We start from the raw sequence: 20,244 nt of genomic DNA, 5'->3' as shown, positions 1-20,244 counted from the left end.
GGTCTGCCTAGCGGGGCTCAAACTTTTTACCCCTACTCAGCCTCCCGCCCTGACGTACCTCACCCGCGCCTTGCCCAGTGACAGACAGTGGGTTTTAGTTTCCTCTGGGGCGTCCCGTGGGGTTTATTAGCCTCGTGGAGAACGAAATAAAACAACTGTATTAACTCGGAGTAGCATCTGGCACAAGGTGGGCTGGGTCGGCCTGGTGGGGTTCACACTCGTCCCCGGCGGCCCGTCATGGCGACCCTGGGCCAGCTGGTCGCTAACAGCCTCTGGTTCGCCTTCGACGCCCTCGATAACCAGAAGACCGGCGTGGTGCCCAAAAGTCAGCTCAAGGTAGGAGTATGGTAATGTGGTGTGGCGGTGTGATGGCAGTGTGTACCGGGAGGGGGGGGGGGACTCCGTGACCGCGACCTCTGACACTTGCCCGTTACTGAATACTTCCCTTGGCCTCCAGTGTCACCCCTACCAAGTGCTCGTTTAACTACGCTACGTCTTCCCTCCAGCTGCGTAGCCAGAGAGGAGTGGGGGCCGGATAGGGACTGGCCACCTCTGAAATTTGCCTGCCCACCCTAAGTTTCTTAGGTAATGCCCGCGGACCTCCCATAATCATGTTTGGCCACTTCATTTTGAAATACTACCTATGATCCTGAGGTCACACTTACGACCGTACCGAGTTGAAATTGTGCGTTTACCGGCATTTCCCTGGAAGGGCAAGGAAAGGAAAGTATAGAATCCATACATGTCTCTCAGTCCTCCTTTAAAAAAAAAAAAAAAATTAGTATATGTATGAAAAACAAGGAAAGGAAAATGCAGAGTCCCATGTGTCTAGTGTTTCATGTATAAGGTAACCGAAGTTATAACATGGAAATATATTCGAGAATCCTGTCCCTGTTTCACATTACAGTATATACCGGTATATACTTATTTGCTACCACGAGAGGAAGGTAATACTTTACAGAAACACATAGCGTTCACTGCCTACTTACTATTTTCAGTTACTATTGTAGGCTCCTGAAGCTGAGTTAAAATGTGAAAAATATATATACTAGGATGGAATGAGACAAAGATTAAAATCATTACAGTCTCGGAATTCAGCCAAGATGACCACGAGGAAAAAATGCATTTCTCTACGTCATCGTGCAACCCAAACCAATTTATGGTGGAGACAAGAAGGGGAAAATATTTACCGGTACGGGATGTGGTGTGTTGTGGTGATGATGATGATGATGTGTCCCGGGAAGAGGAGGTCTTTACTTAGGAGGAACAATATAGTCCGTATTCTAAACGGCTAAGAAAGCTTTGTGGCACCTCCTCCTTTGTGATTTAATTTGTATATTACACCTTAACCTTCTATTCTGTGCTACTTGTATCACTTTAATATTGACACAGTTTGCATCATTACAGTACGGTAGCTACAAGAGGATTTTTATTTGTAACAATCAGAATAAACCAATAAGAAAATGGTGCTAAGAAACCTCCAAAGCCACTTAGAAAACAGTCCTCTAGTCGAAAGCCACTCCTAATATGAAGCAGATAAACTGACACATAGATATATAGACAAACAAATAGATAGGTAGATATAGATACATAGACAGACAGATGGAGAGACACATATAGATAGATAGATAAATAATTAAGGCGTCAGATAGGTAGGTAATGAGATAAAGGAGTACGGTAATTAAGCCAACTACAAACCCTCTCATGGATGGAACGACTATTATTCACTGCCCGTTAACGGCTGACGATTTTATTCAGCTGACAGCGAGTCACAGGAGTCTTAACCGGGATCCGTAGGCACAAACCGACATATGCATTCAATTCCTTGTCGTAACGAAGCTTTGTTATTTACAGGAAAGACGAGGAAAGAAAAGAGTATACTATGCCAGCGTCTCTTCGTCCAAAAACACCTTAATTTCTTACTTAAAATACGAAATCTGATCCTAAACTTCTTATTATAAGCTGCTTTTGGAGATTTTGTAACCTCTTCTTTAGCAATTTAGTCTACACCGTGCACCTCAGCATCCTCGTCTGATGAAAAAAAAAAAAAAAAGTCGATTAGTAAAATAACATCAGTAACATATAAGAAAGTGTGAACCCCTTCCATCCATTGACGTGCCTTACATTTTACTCTTTTTTTTTTTTTACATATTCTTTTTATTCCAAGTCGATTTATTTATATTACAATAGACTTCGACCTGCAGAGATTAAATTACCAATAGCCTTCATTAACTTCTTCAGTACTCGATTTCTCTCCTAAGTTGAGTAAATTCACCTGGACATAGGAAGAATAGACTATAAAATGGCGTCACCGTACTGAGGGAGTTAATCTGCAATATGCAAAATATATTGCTTGAGAAGAGGTGCGGCAAAGGTTCATATTCCATCTAAAAATAACGATCCTCCCCTTCTTCCAAAAATATACTTACGAATCATGCGACAGGAAATTTGATACTGTCAGTCTGTTTCTAACTGACGGAACTGGGCCAATCCCACAAACTGAATACTAAGTAGTGGTTGTAAGAAATTCGGTGAGCCTTTGTTCTGCAGTAGGAATATGAGTCTCCTTGGTTACTAATCAAATCAGTCCTCCATTTTGACTTCACTTGGCCATTAACTGAGCTGAAAGGGGATTAGACAAATCTTCGGGTTAGAGCATTCACGCTATAGCTAGTTCGAGACTCTTGCTCCTTACCGTATGTGTCTGTGAACCACATCAAGGCCACGCAGGTCTCCCAGGGGGCGGCCAAACCAGTTCCCTCCTCCTCCCTCACCCTCGGTTTCATCCACTGCCCTCACACTGTAATTATTAAAGTGACGCAGATCGAGATGGCGTAATGTCAAATAATAAAACCCGTTCGCCTCTCCTGCCACTATTTCAGTTCCTAGACGTCTCAATGTGGCGTAGTGGACTGAACCATATATTATCCTCCCTCACCCTCGGTTTCATCCAGGGCCCTCACACTGTAATTTTTGAAGTGGCACAGATCGAGATGGCGCAAAGTCAGATACTTAAATACTATCGTGCCGTTCACCTCTCCTGCCTCTGTATCATCGCTGAATTCATAGACCCTTCAGTGTCGTGCAGTGGAATGAAGTACATGAGTATCATCCATTTGTGGGTAATAATATGCACTTGTGACTACAACGATTAAAGAGCCAAGGGAGGCGAACGAACTTTTACATCTGACTGTACGCCCGATCGAAAAACTGTCTTCAATGATCGATGGTTTCATAAATGAGCGATAGCCTAAAGGTAGCCCTATTAGGGTGTTACCTAATGAAAAATAGTTTTGACTGGGTATTTCATAATTTTGTTGTGTATAACTCCTCTATGGGCGGCATTCAGAAATATATGCATTTTTCCGGAAAATGCTTTCAAGTTTCGTCCTCCGTTTCAGGAAGGAGGCCACTCGTTTGGGACTACCCTTAGGGGTCATAGAGACAGAAAGACAGACAACAGATAAACAGATACAGACAAACAGATAGACAGACCAATGTCATCGAACTGACAGAAAATGGCCCTTTTTATATGACTTACTGTGATCTTGGTGGCAAAAAGGTGCGAAAATATTTGACTTTTAGGTACCGGTACTCCTAGGCTCTGGAGATGTCGTAACACGTCTTCCTTGCCTACTTATACTATGGTACGCATTACATCATATCGTCTGGTATGTTATTTATGGAAACTATGTCTACTACAGAGATATACAGGGTGGCGTGTACGAGGGGTGATTAGAAAGAAATGACAGTGAGTCCATAAACTTTTATTAGCATGAAGAACTATCAAACTATGACTCCCATTCCTTCAAAGTTCTCCCCTCCAACCTCTATGCAGCGTTCCATTCTCTTTCTCCACTTCATGAAGCAAGCGTGGTACTCTGAAGACGGTATACTTCGGAGTTCTGAATTGACGGTCCGTGCCAAGTCTTGGATGCGATGAAATTGCTTCCCAGCGATGGCAGATTTAATTTTTGGAAACAACCAAAAGTCACAGGGAGCCAGGTCAGGGGAGTAGGGTGGGTGGGGGAGCAGAGTTATACCTTGTTGTTCCAGGTACTGCATAGTGAGGCGAGCTTTGTGGGGTGCAGCATTGTCGTGGTGCAGCAAAAGGCGAGACCGACGGCGGGTTGGTGCGGTGTTGGCCTTGTGTTCCAAGACTTGTGGAAGGACCTGGTCTGTGTAGTATTGGGCTGTGATAGTGGACTTTTCAGGCATCACATCCACGCATATTGGTCCTTGAGAATTGAAAAAGATGGTGAAAAGGCGCTTCCGGCTGTGAAATCCTTCCTTCAAAATCTGAGGTCGAGGGTCTTCATCGCCCAACCACACCATGTTTGACTGCTTGTCACGGGTTGTGAAGAATGAAATCCAACACTCATCTCCAGTAGCAACATCTGAGAACCGTTTTGGACCATTTGGTTCAAATTCAGCAAGCCAGACACGACAAATCCTCACCCGTTCAGCCTTTTGCTCATCAGTCAACAAATGGGGTATCCATCGACAACACTTCTTCCTCAGGTGTAATTGTTCATGCACGATGTCATATGCACTCCCATAACTGATATCAAGCTCCAAGGCTAAGAACCTAAGAGTTACAGTTGGATCCTCGTCAATGATGGACCGTGCACGGACAGTTGTTGCTTCGGTCACGGATGTCCGGGGGCGTCCAGAGCGTTGTTCATCTTTCAATTCAGTTTTTCCTGCTGTGAAAGCACGAATCCAGCGGGAAACAGTTTCCAGGGAAGGAGTAGTGTCTGGATAAACTTGGAATAATTCCCCTCGAATCTCTGTTGCTTTCTTTCCCAGTTTCCACCTCGTAAAAATGTAGAACCTGCAGCCTTCTTTCGAGTAATCCATGTTTCTGGCCAGAGAGCAAAAACAAGAGTGAAGCATTCACTCACAACAATAAAACAAGAAAAGTCAGGCATACGGCGACAAGTTCAAACTCGTAAGGACAGGCAACTCTGCACTCTCCTTGCTCCCCTACCTCCCATCATTCAAGGTTTTCATGTTATAGCATGAACTGTCATTACTTTCTGATCACCCTTCGTATATAAAGCTCTTCTCCCAGACTGCCAGGATTACTTGCGTGTTGCGAGTACAGCTCATTCAGCGCTAGCAGTATATATTATGCGTCATTTACTCACCTCCTATTCCCACTGGCACACCCACATCAGCAGACTGAGCCGTTCCCATCACACACGATACCACTGAATGAGTTTCAAGTGGAACGCTAATTACGGACCTTCCTTTACATAACATTCAAATAAATTTTAGAGTGTAACATGTAAATTAAACCGCAATGGATGAAGTGCTGTGAAGGAAGGCTCCAGTCAGTTATAATTCGAAATATAATGAGAACTTTATGCATTGTTAACATCTGTCGACGGCCTTCGCAGTTTTCCTACCTACTTAATGCTTCAACATGGAGAAGTTAAGGTTGTTTGGTGTGTGTGTGTGTGTGTGTGTGTGTGTGTGTGTGTGTGTGTGTGTGTGTGTGTGTGTGTGTGTGTGTGTGTGTGAGAGAGAGAAAGAGACCACAAAAGGGACAGCACAAGGGGACCCCACTTAAGGAACGGTTAAACCACGACCTCCTGAGTCAGGGGAGAGGGTGGTGACCTACTGACGAGAGACAGACAGACAGACAGACACACACACACAGAGACAAACAAACAGACAGACAGACAGACAGACAGACAGAATTGTAAGGACAAGCAGCACCTCAAAAAATCTTGCAATCCATACCAAGGAGGTTCCATGAATGAAGTTACCAAGTACAAGTTGCTACTCTGCTAATGAGAGAATAAAATTATGGCAGAGATAAAGGCTCTCCCCACCCATCTCTCCCACCAGCTAAACAGGCAAAGAAAAGGAAGTACACCTAACCCAGAGGAAAATAGCTTGGCTGGAAAATATAAGTACGGACCGCGCGCCAGAGAGAGAGAGAGAGAGAGAGAGAGAGAGAGATTACTGAGAACGGTCGGTTGTGCACAGGAAAAAGCGGGCATAAAATGAAGGTCTGTCTGTACAGAAGGAAGGATGGGGGGGGAGAGAGAGAGAGAGAGAGAGAGAGAGAGAGAGAGTCAAGTGCGTGAAGGTGTGATGGTGTGAGCGTGAGGGGGGAGGGGAGAGGGAAATGGGTGAGGGTGAGAGAAGGAAAAGGAAGAGTGAAGGATGGAATGAGTGAGTGAAGAGTGGAGAGTGTGAGGGTGAGGGAGGTTAAGGATGAAAGTAAGGGTGAAAGAGAATGAAAGCGAAGGAGGGTGAGGAAAATAAGGTTGAACGTGAAAGTGAAACAGGGTGAAGAAGGACAGAGGAGCGAGTGATGGTAAGACTGAGGAAGGAAGGTTATGGAATGAAACGAGAGTGAGAGAGAATTAGAGTGAGGGAAAGAAGGGTGAACGTAGGGTGAGGGTGAGGGAGGCAACACAACAGCCACTTGAAGTAACTGGGGACCACCACACCCGCATAAGGAGTAGATGTGTGTACGTCTCAACCCGTGTGTACATACAGGCCAGTGTGCTTTTATGCAATGTGTGTGTGTGTGTGTGTGTGTGTGTGTGTGTGTGTGTGTGTGTGTGTGTGTGTGTGTGTGTGTGTGTGTGTGTGTGTGCCCAAGAATGTATATGTATAAATGTGTAATTCTTCTATCAGGTTCTTAAGAGGAAAGCACAACATTCGTACTTCACTTTTCCTGAACGTTTTATGTATCAAGTGTACTTGTTATATTTTTGTGTGACATGAAAAACTTCGTAGTGGTTCTTCCAATACGATTTAGTTTTTGCTCTGAACCTTAATATTTTCTTATCCGTTAATTATGTTTTTGTAATATCGATACAGTTTGCATCAGTTACACATTAGGACTACTGAGGTGTGATATGTAGATCAAATTGCAGAGAAAGAGGTCTTACGAAATCTCCATGTCGACATGAACAGACTAAGACTTTTTCATTATCATATCTGTATAAATTATGTATTTTTTTCTTCAGTGTGTGGCACTGGTGACGTCGGGAAGTTCAGACGTACAAGCAGTGGTGTGTGTGTGTGTGTGTGTGTGTGTGTGTGTGTGTGTGTGTGTGTGTGTGTGTGTGTGTGTGTGTGTGTGTGTGTGTGTGTGTGTGTGTGTGTGTGTGTGTGTGTGTGTGCGTTTCCCATCTGCAGTGAGGCGTGAGTTAAAGACACTGACTGTCCCCTGTTCAGGAGGACGCCTGGGGCACCACTGTAGAATGGAGTGTTGACACGGGAGGGGAGGGGGAGGGGTTATATACTGGGTGGTCCATATACTCGTAATATACCCATCTCAGTTCTGGTGTGTCGCAAGGACGGCTGAGCGTTACTATAGTGTCTACCCTGCATCAACTTACTAGCACTTGTCATAACCCTCTTCATAATTTATAGTACCAGCTTTGAAAAGTAACCAAGAAGACTCATTCCTGCCTCATGACTAAGACGTCGAATTTCATGCAACCATTACTTAGTATTCAGATTGTGGAAGTGGCTCAGTTCCATCAGATGAAATAAAACCAACTACTGTAACTCAATCTAAATAACACAGGTGCTGACGCAGAACGTGGGTGTGCTACTGAAGGTGGAGCGGCGGGTGGAGAACTGCATTGCCGAGTACCTAAGCTGTACGCATCTCACCTTCGACCAGTATCTCTACTTCCTCACACACGAGGTTTGTTACTCCACTTTCATCATCATCATCATCATCATCATCATCATCACCACCATCATCTCCTTCTTCTACCGGCACCTCTACTCGTCCTCGTCCTCCTCTTCCTCATCATCATCACCACCACCACCTCATTCTTCAACCGGTACATCAACTCTTCCTCGTCCCCATCCTCTTCTTCTTTCTCCTCCCTCTCTTTTCCTACTCCTTCTAACCCCCCTTCATTGTTCGCGGTGGACCACTATTATACTGTATATACATCGTCTTCATTGACTTATTCATTGCACCCTCCTCCATCAATCCCAGTTCCGCATGTTCACTTTCCACCTCTTCCATTCTGCTCCTCCACTGGTTATCTCCACATTTTACACACTGGGGATCTCCCTCCTCCCTCGACACATGAGAGAGAGAGAGAGAGAGAGAGAGAGAGAGAGAGTTTACCTTTTTAATGATCCACCCTTAACTATGGAAATACTAACTTTGCAAATAAGTAAATAAAAGGAATGGTTTCAACACAGAATAGCAAAGGGATTTTACTTGACCTCATCGCACCATGGAGAAGTCGGTCTTACTGGTGATATGAAGCAGTGCATGAAAAGTGGGTAAATTGTTACAAGTCGCCAATGCATTCCCTAGGTCGTGCAGTATATTTATCTGGACCTATCCTAACCTAACCTGCCGCAGCGGAATGCTTACCTTAGAGTTATACTAGGCGTTTATGATGGTAATATCCTTGAACCGCATATTGGCAACTTGTAAAATAATACCGAATAGTGTTTAGCACAGGCCTACGTCATCACACCAGCGGTTGACCTTACTGATAATCGTTAAGCATAGGCCTACGGCCGCTAGTGAAATATAAATTGGTACTGAAAGCTGACTTACCTTGGCTTTCGCAGTTACGCATTTACCATTCGTTGTCTGACCACCTTCCAAATACGGTAGTTTCAGTGTTTCCATGAACACTTGAGATCTTGTGTTTGGGCTCGGCTACAGTACGGACGTATCACTCACTGGTCAGCTTGTTCAGCCCACACGGATCTTTACTGAATATATTATTTTCCGCTGAATAACGTTTTCACTTTGGGCTTCAAACTATCCTTGTACATTTGAGCAGCTCTGGACTCACTTTCCGATGTCTTAGTAATTTCTGAGAAAATTAAACAAACCAAAAAAAAATGTATTTGGAGACTCCGTATTCCGATCCTACCACTTCCATGTTTAGGCCCAATTCATACTATAGGGACGGTCGCGCTCCGCTCACGGTCAGGTCAAATATAAATGCATTTCAGTGGAAGCATTCACACTGTCAGTACCGGTCAAGGTACGCTCCGCTCTCTCTCCGCTCACGATCCATTCAAAAGATATTTTGACCGGAGCGAAAGTGGACCGTAAGCTGAGCGAACCAACACTGTGAATACCCGCCACGGTCTCGCTCCGCTCCGGTCTTCATTCAGCCCTCTGAATGATGTGTTTTCCTTTTTCAGGTCATCCTCAATTTCTGAAGCATTTTTTCAAATGTTCCAATGTTCATTCTAAAATAGTGAAATTTACTTTCATCAGTCAGATGAGGAAACAGTGTATGGAATTCCCCTTCACTTTTCCTATCTTGCAAGATTGGATAAACCCACACTCTCTTTTCTTACTTTTTCTTCTTCGTTTTCATCCAGTGCAAATGGCGATCATTGCCATCTCGGCTCGTAAAAAGTCACACATCCTCCGTCAATGGTGGTGGCTCTTCTACTGTTGAGGGAGAGGGGATGACGAGACCGTGAGCAAAACGAGAGTGGACCGGACATGTGAATGCACCAGGACCGTGAGCGGAGCGTGACTGGAGCGTGACCGTCCCTATAGTGAGAAATTTTGTGAATAGGGCCTTACTCTCCCACTGGTGACGTCGCTGCTCAGGCTTGCTTGCCATCAGTCATGCAACTGTTAGGATACTGTAAATCGGGAAAAACTGGCAAATCCGTTTTGCACTTCGTTTTTAATACACTACGCGCGTGATATCAACAGTATAAAAAAAAATGTGAATTACAGCAAGGATATGTGATGTATTCCAGCTTTTTCTTTCTTTCCATCCTTTCTCGCCTTTTTCCTTCCTTTTTCCCTTCCTCCTTCCTTCCAGCCACCTGCCGTGCTTCAGTTCTTCGTTTTCCCGTGCACCATAGTTCTTTCACCTTACCTTGTCCTAGATTTTCATTCTTTCGTAACTTATTTCACGTAGCTCAGTAGCAGACAAGGTCAATACAGATGCCACGGCTCAACATCATTTCGACAGCACTAATTGACGAGCACCATTTTCTACTGTTAATCTGTTGTTGCAACTCAGCACTCAAGATCAAGAGAGGCCAATTTTAGTCCAACTGATGATGATAAAAGTAAAGGATATCCTTATTACAGGTCTTGCGCAAGTTAAAGTAATATAGTAAAGCGGTTTGCCAAAGGTCGTGGCCAAATTAAAATGACAAGAGTACTGAATATTGTATTGGAGATGTTTATTACAGGTGCTGACTAACTTAAAGAGGCGAGATTATAATGTTTATTGCAGGTCTTGGCCAAGTAATGAATGAGTATAATAAAAGATATGATTATTATTATAGGTTTTGACCAAGTTACAGTGAGAGAAGTATATTAAAGGAGATACTGTATTTATTAAAGATTTTGACAAAGTTAAACTGGCTGAAATATAGTAATGGAGATATTTATTACATGTCTTGACCAAGCTAAAGTGAGAGAAGTATAGTAAGGAAGATATTTATTACAGGTCTTGGCCAAGTTAAAGTGACAGATGTATAGGAAGGGAGATCTATTACGGGTTTTGGCCAAGTTATGGTAGTACAGTAGTCATAACCCTAGGTTCATATGTCAAACCAGCAGACTGCTGATTGAGGCTGTCCCCTGCCTACAGTTTACCGTCCCCTTTCAGGGGATACAAAGGGAACTGAAAGGTGTATGCATAACCAAGAGGGGAAACTGCCCACCTGTGTCAATGCCACTGCAAGAAGGGGCCCCTCACTAGCACCCCAAGTTATAGTGACAAGACTGTAGTACAATACAGTACTTATTATGGGCCTTGGTCAAGTTAAAGTGACAAGAGTATAGTAAATAAGATGTCTCCATACAGGTCTTGGCTGAAGTAGACGATGGAAGCACGTCATATGGGGAGCTGAAGCCCCACCATGACACCCTGGATCACACCTTCTGGCTGCTGGGCCGAAGCACGCTGCTCCAACGGCACTACCCAGTCCTCTCTGAGGATTCTGTGTACCAGCTGTTTCGTATCTTCTGTCTCCTTGCCGACAGATCCATTACAAGGAACAGTCTCTCTCAGGTAACTTTGGTAGTTTTAAAGAGGAGCCTGTGGAGTCACATGGAGAGACAGGTTGACAAATGAGGATATAAAGGAGCGTTGTGGTGTGGATGTGGATGTGGTAGGAAGCGTTAGGAGGAATACACTGAGGTGGTTTGGCCATGTGGAGAGGATGGAGGGTGAAAGGCTGACAAAGAGAGTGTATGTGATTGAGGTGGAGGGGGGGAGAGGGAGGGAGAGGCCGAGGATGAGATGGAGGGATGAGGTGGAGAGGTATATGAGAGAGGGGGTTGTGAGTTTGGAGCAGGGCAGTGAAATGGCGAGGGATAGGGCGACGTGGAGACGATTTGTTTGTGGCCACCCCGAACGGGATTGAGGCGTCTGGCAATAGATAGATAGACAGATACATATATATATATATATATATATATATATATATATATATATATAAAGGTATTTATAGATAGATAGACAGATAGATATAAGTACAGTAAGCAGAGACACACATATGCCAACAGGTGACACTGAAGCTTGTGGAAGTGAGAGAAATAACACGCCATCTAGTCACCAACCTGGGCAGGGAGTGGGATGTGCGGGATTTCCACCAGCTGGCCACCGTTATATCAAGCTTCACATTTCCCATCTTCCTCACCTTCCTGGAAGGCAGATATGCACAAGATGCAGAGGCCCCAGCACTGCAGAGAGCCGTTAATGAAATGTACAGGAATTTTGTTGACCAAGTCTTAAAACATGTGAGTAGGATCTCAGAAATGTTTTTAGGGGTGTGTTCATGGGCATGTGATTCATAGTCTGTTGGAATTAGCATTTTCCTTTCCTCTACTCTTGAAGATTATACCACATTTGTCCTGATCCCTAACACTTTTCAGCTCGGTTGATTGTGAAATGTAGTCAGACTGGAGGGTTGATTAAACTATTAACCAGGGAAACCTCATTCATTCCTTACAACTAAGGTTCATTGAATTTCAAGCAACCACAATGTAGTAGTCAAGTTGTAGCAGTGGCCCAGTCCTGTCAGGTGAAAACAAATCAACTATAACTGTGCCAGGTAGACTTCGTCTTCTGCCTGGAGAAATTGTATCAAAGGGCTTAGTGGACTGCCATCTGGGTAAAGCACCGCACTCAGAGGTAACTGTATGAAGGAGGGTGGTGTGAGTTGGAAGGAGGGCAGCCTGATGGCAAATGACAGGAAAACATGGAGGCAGTTTGTTTGTGGCTGCCCCTTCCAGGATAAAGGCATCTGGCTACAGACAGATATGTAGATAGATAGATAGAACCCTCTACTACTGAATCTCAGTTGTTCCTTACCAACTTCTTGTCCTACAAGAAGTTTTACCAAATGGCTTTGTGGGTTTTCTGCTGTGTTAAGAGGGAGCTGGAGATAAAGCTATGGATGCTGACAGCTACATCCAGTACAGTGTAATCCCAAGCAGCTATAAAAAGATGTCTCTCCTACTGAATTAACTGTATCTTCCAACTTCTTTGACCACTAGGGGAAGGTGTACCAGAGGGCTTGGTGGGCGCCCATCTGGGTAAAACGAGAGCTGGAAGTGAAGCCATGGATGCTCGCTGCTACATCCAACAAAACCATGTCAGCCGTGCTTGGCGGGGCTCAGCTTGCCCTCTCCCCGGCAGCCACCGTCCACAACATTCCTGACGAGCCAGGTGCAAGGACATGTAGGTTTACATTGTGTCTAGAGAGCAACAAATTAGTTCAACTTGCTGCAACAGACCACAGGTATGCTCCACATCTGAAGAGGTCATTTCATTTCATTACTGTGTCCATCAATATTATCACCAACCATCTGTCTTTATATTTCTTGAATATTTTGTGAAACTAAATAATATATGTGTCTCAAAACAATAATTCTTTATCCAATGTGCTTTCACTTAACACACTACAAGATTTCATTAAAATACAGACAGTTTTCACAGACACACCATTGTTCATTATTAAATGGTCAAGATATGCAGTACAAAATACAGCGCATTATCTTCATATACCACTTATTTCTTTTAATGTTAGGAGGGCCAAGATTACAGTGACATGAATAGTAAATAGATGAGTGTACAGCCCATTTCATTAGGCATGCTGTTGTCTGACACTTCCTTAAACAAGAATGGTAAGTGAATGAGTGTATGACTCATTCACTGGGTATGCTCCTGTCTGACTCTCCCTCAATCATGTTTTACTCTTTACCATCCTTCTGGGATGATGATGATGATGTTGATGATGATGATGATCGTCATCATCATAAGAAGAATAGGATACATTGATGTTTTTCCCTCCACACCACACTTCTCTTCCCTCTGACTCTCATGTACTGTCTCCTAACTGGGATTTACTGGTAAAGTGGCTGGTTTACTATCCCTTAGCTACCTGGTTTGTCCATGACTCATTATTTTGCATATTCAAGAGTAGCCTGTGTTGTACTCTCAAGGTTTCTCATCCTAGTGTGTGTGTGTGTGTATGTGTGTGTGTGTGTGTGTGTGTGTGTGTGTGTGTGTGTTTACCTAGTTGTACTGCATTATGCAGTATTTGAACTTCATTACCTATTCCCATTTACCATACTGTAGTCACCTTGTATGACATTCAGAGAGCACCTGAGTAGTATTTTTCCTACCCCTGTCCCAGAGATGGATGTGTATAAAAAGTTGTGTATACACTGTAGTATGATAACCTCAGTGTGTAACTTGACTGTGTACTTGTGGCTTAGGGTGTTAAGGAAGGCCAACTTGACTATACAATACTTGGCTTTAAACTCAGCTCCACCCTGTTGTGATAGCACATGATAGTAACACACATTTATTACAGTACAGTACTAGATTATGAGCGCTGTCTGTATATGTCGATGAGGCAACCTTAGTAACATGCAGAAAGTTAAGAACATATGAAAGGTTGTACTGGTGCACCCTCTTATATGTCTGCCACATGATAGTATTAAATCCAGGTAAGGAGGATTGGTAGACACATTCTGCTACCCACCTAGCCACTAGAAACTCATCCTCCAAAAGGAGAAGGATAGACTGTAAGAAAGAGCAATCTTTAGTCTCCAGTCCACAAGGTTCATATCCAGAAGAATCTAGACCCACATCATTAACAACAACAACAACAGTAACAGCAACATCTATATACATCCTCTGCACAAAGAACATAAGCAATTAATATTATCCATACTTACTTTTCAGGAGTAAAAGTGAGTGGTTGCGAGCATTAGACACCGCCATCCACCACTCCCATGACACACTGCCATACCATGCCATTTTGTCAACCAGCAGGAAGCAGGAGCATGCAGAGGAGGAAGCACGGGAAACAGCTGAGAGGATCAGGAGGGACTCACAAGCAGATATTATTGAAAATACTCAGGCAGAACTGGAAGCAGAAAAAATGGTTTGTCACTGTGTTCCTTGAACTTTGTCCATATGAATTTTTTCTACCAGTTTAAACTGAGAAAAATCTTGGTACAATACACAAGTACATTATGGGTTTATCAATCTCTGTGATATTTGCTTTCTCCTAGGAACTCCCACTTAAGGTAGCATTACATTCCCCAAGCCCCCGCTGTTCTGTTAACGGTACTATAGATGTCAGAAAAGCAATGTGTGTTACAGTTCAAAGGCACCTGGAAGTCTAGTGATTAGAATGTCCTTAGGGTGAATGACAGCCTTACATAAGCTCAGTTCCCAACAGATGACTGGTGGTTTTCTGATCAGGCAGTGTCAAGGTAAGTAGAATTACTGTCTACTCTTAAATGAACTGAACTACGGCCACCTGGCCTTGGGCTCCCACACCTAGGAGTGAGTAATATGGGATTAGTTGTTTTATCCTTACATACAACTCTTTCTCTCTCAGTTAGTCTGCAAGTGTGTGATTGGAGCAGGCAAGCAACTGTTCAGAAAGAATGAACTGGTTTTGACTCTTGTTTAGTTTCCAACCCATAGAAATCATCAGCTGTACCACTGCCAGCCCCAGAATGGGGATTCTTTAACCTCATCAATTTGATGACTTTTTTTTTTTTTTCTATTGCTGCAATCTCTCAATGGTTTTAACTCAGGAGAGATTTTTGGAACTGAAGGGATTAAAAATAGCCTTCAAAAACTCCTGTAGTATGTCTCCTTAAATTGAATGAAATTACCTGGTAATATCAGCGATAAAATGGGAACTTACATCATTACATTCAAGGGGTAAACAGAAAATATTGTCATTAGAATTAACTGATGGACCGATTGCAGGCACGAGCAGAGGCAGAGGCAGCAGCAAGGGAGGAGGCAGCGGCAAGACAGGCAGAGGAGAAGCGAGTGTTGGAGTTGCAGACACTCAGATTCCAGCTGGAAACACTGCTGGAGGAGGAAACACAAGCTAAGAGGGATGAGGAGATTGTCAGGTAAGATGTTTATATTTGGAGGGACTGTGGATAGTATATAGTTGAGAAAAATGTAGGTTGTGATTATTGTGACCCAAGGCTCATCTGAGGGGGTGGACCCAGTGGACTGCAGACTGAAGTTGCCCTTCTCCTGCAGTTCATCATCCTCAGTTCTAGGGATAGGGAAGATGAAGGACATTTGTATAGCCTAACTGGACAATGGAGAAGTTTGTTTATATCTGTGTCACTACTGGAAGGAATTCCTCTCCAGCATCTAGATCAGTAGGTAAAATGAAAATGTCAGAACCTAAGAGATACTGGCTGAGGGATGAGGAAATTGTCAGGTAAAATGGCCACATATGTAGTTAAGTAGATTGCATTTGGAATAGCTACCTGTTGAATCCACTGAGGCCAAGGATATCTTTTTCATTTTATTCTTGCCATCTCTTGGTTTTATTCAGCTTAGGTTAGACTTTTCAAACCGGAGGGCTTGGATATAACATTAATCAACCTTTTCAGTACAGCCTATTTTCTCTGAGTTGAATAAAAACATTCAGTGACAGCAAGATTAAATTAAAAAGGATATCACCTGGATTCAGGGGGTTATGATGCCAACTACTCATTTTTCCATTAAAGTGACTAGTGCATATTTGTATAGACATACAAGACAGAGGATCGTAATTATTTTACTTGATTCTTGCTACTACCAGGCAGTTTAGTTTGCCTGAAAAGGAATTTTTCAGACTGTCAGGGCTTTTCAATCAATCCCTCAGTATAGTGACAGCTTTCAAATTAATTTTTAGCATCCCTTGATGAAAATACCACCTTAGAAGTATACCTGAATACTGAATCTATCTATGGCCAGATACCTTCATTCCAGAAGGGGTAACTGCAAACATATAATTTCCATATCATCCTGTTCTTCACCATCAGGTTGACCTTCCCCCAGCTCACACTGTCCTCATTCATATATCTGTCCACTTCGTCTTGTCTCCCCCATCCCCTTCCCTCCACCTTGCTCACATACAGTATATTCTCCCATTCTCTCTCACTCTTTTCATTCTCTCTGCAGTACTAGACTGCATCTGCCATTCAAAGAGTTTATTAAAGACTGCATCATAATTCCTCAGGAACTAAGACTGCCACGTATTTCCGCAGAAACTTACAAGCGCGAGTACTGCGGGAGGAATGGGAGCGGCGAGAGGAATTGGAGCGGCTACAGGAGGAGCAGAGAAAGATGCTGGAGGAGGAAACGAAGAAACGGCAAGAGTTTGAACTCCAGCAAGAAGAAAAAGACAACCAGCTAAGAGGTACGATCCATGCAAGAAGATGAGACACAAAATTACAATAAGCTTTACAAAAGAAAGCCATTAAACCATTGTAGAGCATCAGATTTGTGTAAGGAATGCAAAATTATTCAAGTATGCAAGGCACACTTAAGTGCACTGATTTACTGTATTATACTATACAGTACTGTACTGCGCATCTAATAAGTATGAATATGTTCAGACATGCAGCTGTAGCTTCAGATTATCCTGTATTTTATTTTCTAACTTAAAGGATCAAGGACTTGAACATACATTATAGTTAAAGGCAGGAACTCAGGTTGTTTTGAGGTGAGGCTGCATTTACAATGTTAATGATATTCAAACTCAGCAATGGATGCAATAAAATATGAATTCCACACTGGTCACAGACTTGGAAACCCTTATGGGTTCAGAGATTTATTTTAATATCTTTGTTCACCATAACTTATCACTCTATCCCTCATTCAGTCATGGGTCATGTTATCTGGACATGATGTATCTTGTCAATAATGAAACCAGTAAGAGGCTTACTACCACAGCCTTTGAAAAATTGTCACAATTTGCGTAGCCTCATTTTCACAAAAATTTAAACTGATGTATGTATAACTTTAACAAGACATCTTTAGATCCTGTTTGGGACCTTGTTGTCCAAGTTTTTCTACTTTCTTTTGCTCAGTGAGGATTTTATTTTTTTTTATACAAGCTGCTATCAATATGCCCACTCATATCTTGTCTGTTATAGGCCTAAACATCCCACACAAATTCTGTACGGTACGATGTAGGCTTGTATTTCCTAACACCCACACAGTCACTTTTCATTACATATTGTAGACTCATTCCCATTTAATTCTGCATACAATGTCTTCATACTGTCACTGTCTCCCAGTTTTCTAATACAGCACAGTGCAGCAAGGTATATAATCTTCCTCTCACACCTTCCATTTGTCCACACAGAGGCAGAGAAGCGGCTTAGGAAACTTGAGAGTGAGCGTTTACGTTTGGATCATGAACTGAGAAGTGCCCGAGAGAAGATAATCATGTCTGAGCGTGGCAAGGAGCTGTTGGAGGCCAGGATGAAGGTGATGCACAAGCACTTATCAAATTTTGAAGAATAAGAAAGAAAAAAAATAACTTTTTTTTTTTTTTTGCATAAAATTTTTCATTCGTTTGCACTTTATTTCATGTGGCTCAATGAAAATGCAGTGCTGTGACTCAACATCCTTTCCATTGCACTTCTTAAAGACTAACAACACATTCGTGTTAATCTAATGTTACAATTCATCATCCAAGATGGAGAGAGGGAAGATGAAGGCCAAATTAAAGGGACAAATATAGTACAGCCATGTTGTGTTACTTGCATGCTGTTAACCATTGGACAACAGGTTTCCCAGTACTGTACTTAAACATTAGACATTTTTTATCAATCTACTGCCAGAGACCTCAGTCCTGTAAGACGTGGCCACAGACAAATTGCTTCCATCTCTTTTTGTCCTCCACCATCAGGCTGCCATTCCTCCAACTTATACCACCCTAATACATCATTTGTTACCTGCCATGTGAGAGTTAACTGAGAAAAGTTTTAACCCCTGGATTCCAAAATGTTTCTGTGTAGTGTAAAATCAGCCGCCATTGGCCACAAGAGGTTATCTTCAGTAACCCCGTCAATATGAGAGGTCTTTCCCAAGCTAAAATTGCATGGTACAGTAGTAGCAAGTGTACAAAAAATGCATCACCAGACTGAATACATTAAATAACTGAATGAATGAGAACTGTTCTTTGTTTATAACTCAACACCATTTTCTGGCGGGCAGAAGAAAGGACTGTCTGTCTACTGCCAGACACCTTAATCCTGTAGGAAGTGGGCACAAACAAATCACCTCCATGTCATTCTGTTCTCTTCCATTTGGCTGCCTTTCCTCCAATTCACGCCCCAATGGAAATATGCCTTCGAGGCCTTATTGGGTTATCCTTAGTTGGTTTCAAACATGGCTGGTACTAATAAACACTTGTTCAATGTTCAGTGTGCCACTCTAATTGTATAAGCCAAACCAAATAAATTATTATTATATCCCTCCCACACATCTCTCTCAATTCCATCCCACCAACTCATCCTTCATCTCCTCCTCCATCTCACTCACAATGTCTCATTCTCCATTCTCTCCACATGGCCAAACTACCTTTGGTCTTTCCTAAGCTAAAACTACCCTGAACAGTAGAAGCAGGTGTATAGGAAATGCATCATTGAACTGAGGGGATAAATAACAGAACAAATAAGAATTGTACCCTCTGTATAACTCCTTCAAATGAGAACTGTACCTCTATTGGATATGTTTATGTGAAGCTGCAGAATGTGGTGAAAGTTTTTGGCATATCAGACAGAGCCAGGGTTCCGGAGGCTTGAGTGATGTGTGAATGGAAGCGTGGCCCATTGGATTGGACAAACTTGGGCTGTCTTGACACTGCTACTTCTCACCCTGCCCTAGAGTGGGAAAGGAGGTCCGGATAATGATGATGATGACCTTATTTATTACCTTATTTATAACTCCCCTTCATTCACCTGCAGGTAAAAGAAAGGACACCCCCTTCCCGAACCTACTCACTGCGGCCGGTGCGTAGAGAGCGAGGCAACATCCCAATGCGTTCCTCTTCTTTCAACACCCATGCCGCACGTCTTTTCAAGTTCCGCTCCAAGACAGATGAGGCAAATGACAACAGCAATGGCAACAGCAATGGAAATGTAGAGAGCAACTGATTCACTGTAAGACATGAGGATTATTTATTTGTCTGTCTGTTGGTTTATGGATATATGAAGAGCAGTTAATTCTTTCAAGCAGAAGTTTTTTATTTTTCTTCCTCCAGGCACCTGTACTAAACTTGGAAAAGATTCAGATAGTTGTATTTGACTTTGGAAATATCTCTGGTACCAAAGGAATTCATGAGGGATGTATCTGACTCCCCCCAGTTCATAAAGTCTCTCCTAAGCTAAATAAAACTGACAAGGTAGGAAGAACAGAATTTAAAATGTCATCACAGTAACGTGGTGATTTTACTAGGAAACTTAAGGTTGTTTATCTGTTTGCCTATATGTTTATATATTGCAGTAAATCTGATCCCATCTCTCTCCGTAGCTTGTTTTTGCTTTTTCTTTAATTACTCAAGGATATATATCTGCCTGGTTAACTGTTGCCAAAAGCCTCTCTTATCACCACTTATTATATTCTAATGTCATTTCAAGCCTCTTTCCCTCACATACTCCTCAATTTCCCATCCTCCCAGCTAGTTTTTTTTATCTTCCTCTGGACATTCAAGTTACTTAATCCCTTTCAGTCTGATGCATTTTTTCTTTTCTAAGTTATTTTTGCCGTCTCCTGATATTTCATTCAACTTAAGAAGGAAGGAATAGTGAAGAATTAGCATCAAGCTATAATATAGCTATATGGCACTGCAGGAGCAGAGGGAATATGGAAACATCCAGAAGAGAGGTAGGACAGAAGAGCAGAAGACAGTAAGGAGAGAAAGACTGGAGACAAAAAGGCCCCTTTTAGTCATCTCATACGACAAGCA

At 42.7% G+C, this 20,244-nt stretch overlaps 1 protein-coding gene across 1 annotated transcript; it reads left to right on the top strand.

Moving 5' to 3' along the window:
• The first annotated feature begins 231 nt into the window (after positions 1–231).
• LOC145392915 (switch-associated protein 70-like) lies at positions 232–19,677 on the top strand. Its single transcript, XM_080267201.1, has 10 exons — positions 232–336; positions 7,559–7,681; positions 10,806–11,012; positions 11,510–11,743; positions 12,503–12,747; positions 14,199–14,400; positions 15,243–15,394; positions 16,532–16,683; positions 17,635–17,759; positions 19,244–19,677. Exons 1-10 carry the CDS (start codon positions 238–240, stop codon positions 19,430–19,432), a joined length of 1,728 nt encoding a protein of 575 aa, XP_080123327.1. The 5' UTR covers positions 232–237; the 3' UTR covers positions 19,433–19,677.
• The last annotated feature ends 567 nt before the right edge of the window (positions 19,678–20,244 follow it).

Source organism: Coenobita brevimanus, chromosome 23 (assembly GCF_032717465.1).
Source record: "Coenobita brevimanus isolate Jiangsu-jjx chromosome 23, ASM3271746v2, whole genome shotgun sequence".
Taxonomy (NCBI): domain Eukaryota; kingdom Metazoa; phylum Arthropoda; class Malacostraca; order Decapoda; family Coenobitidae; genus Coenobita; species Coenobita brevimanus.
This window is presented reverse-complemented; position numbering and strand designations above follow the sequence as displayed.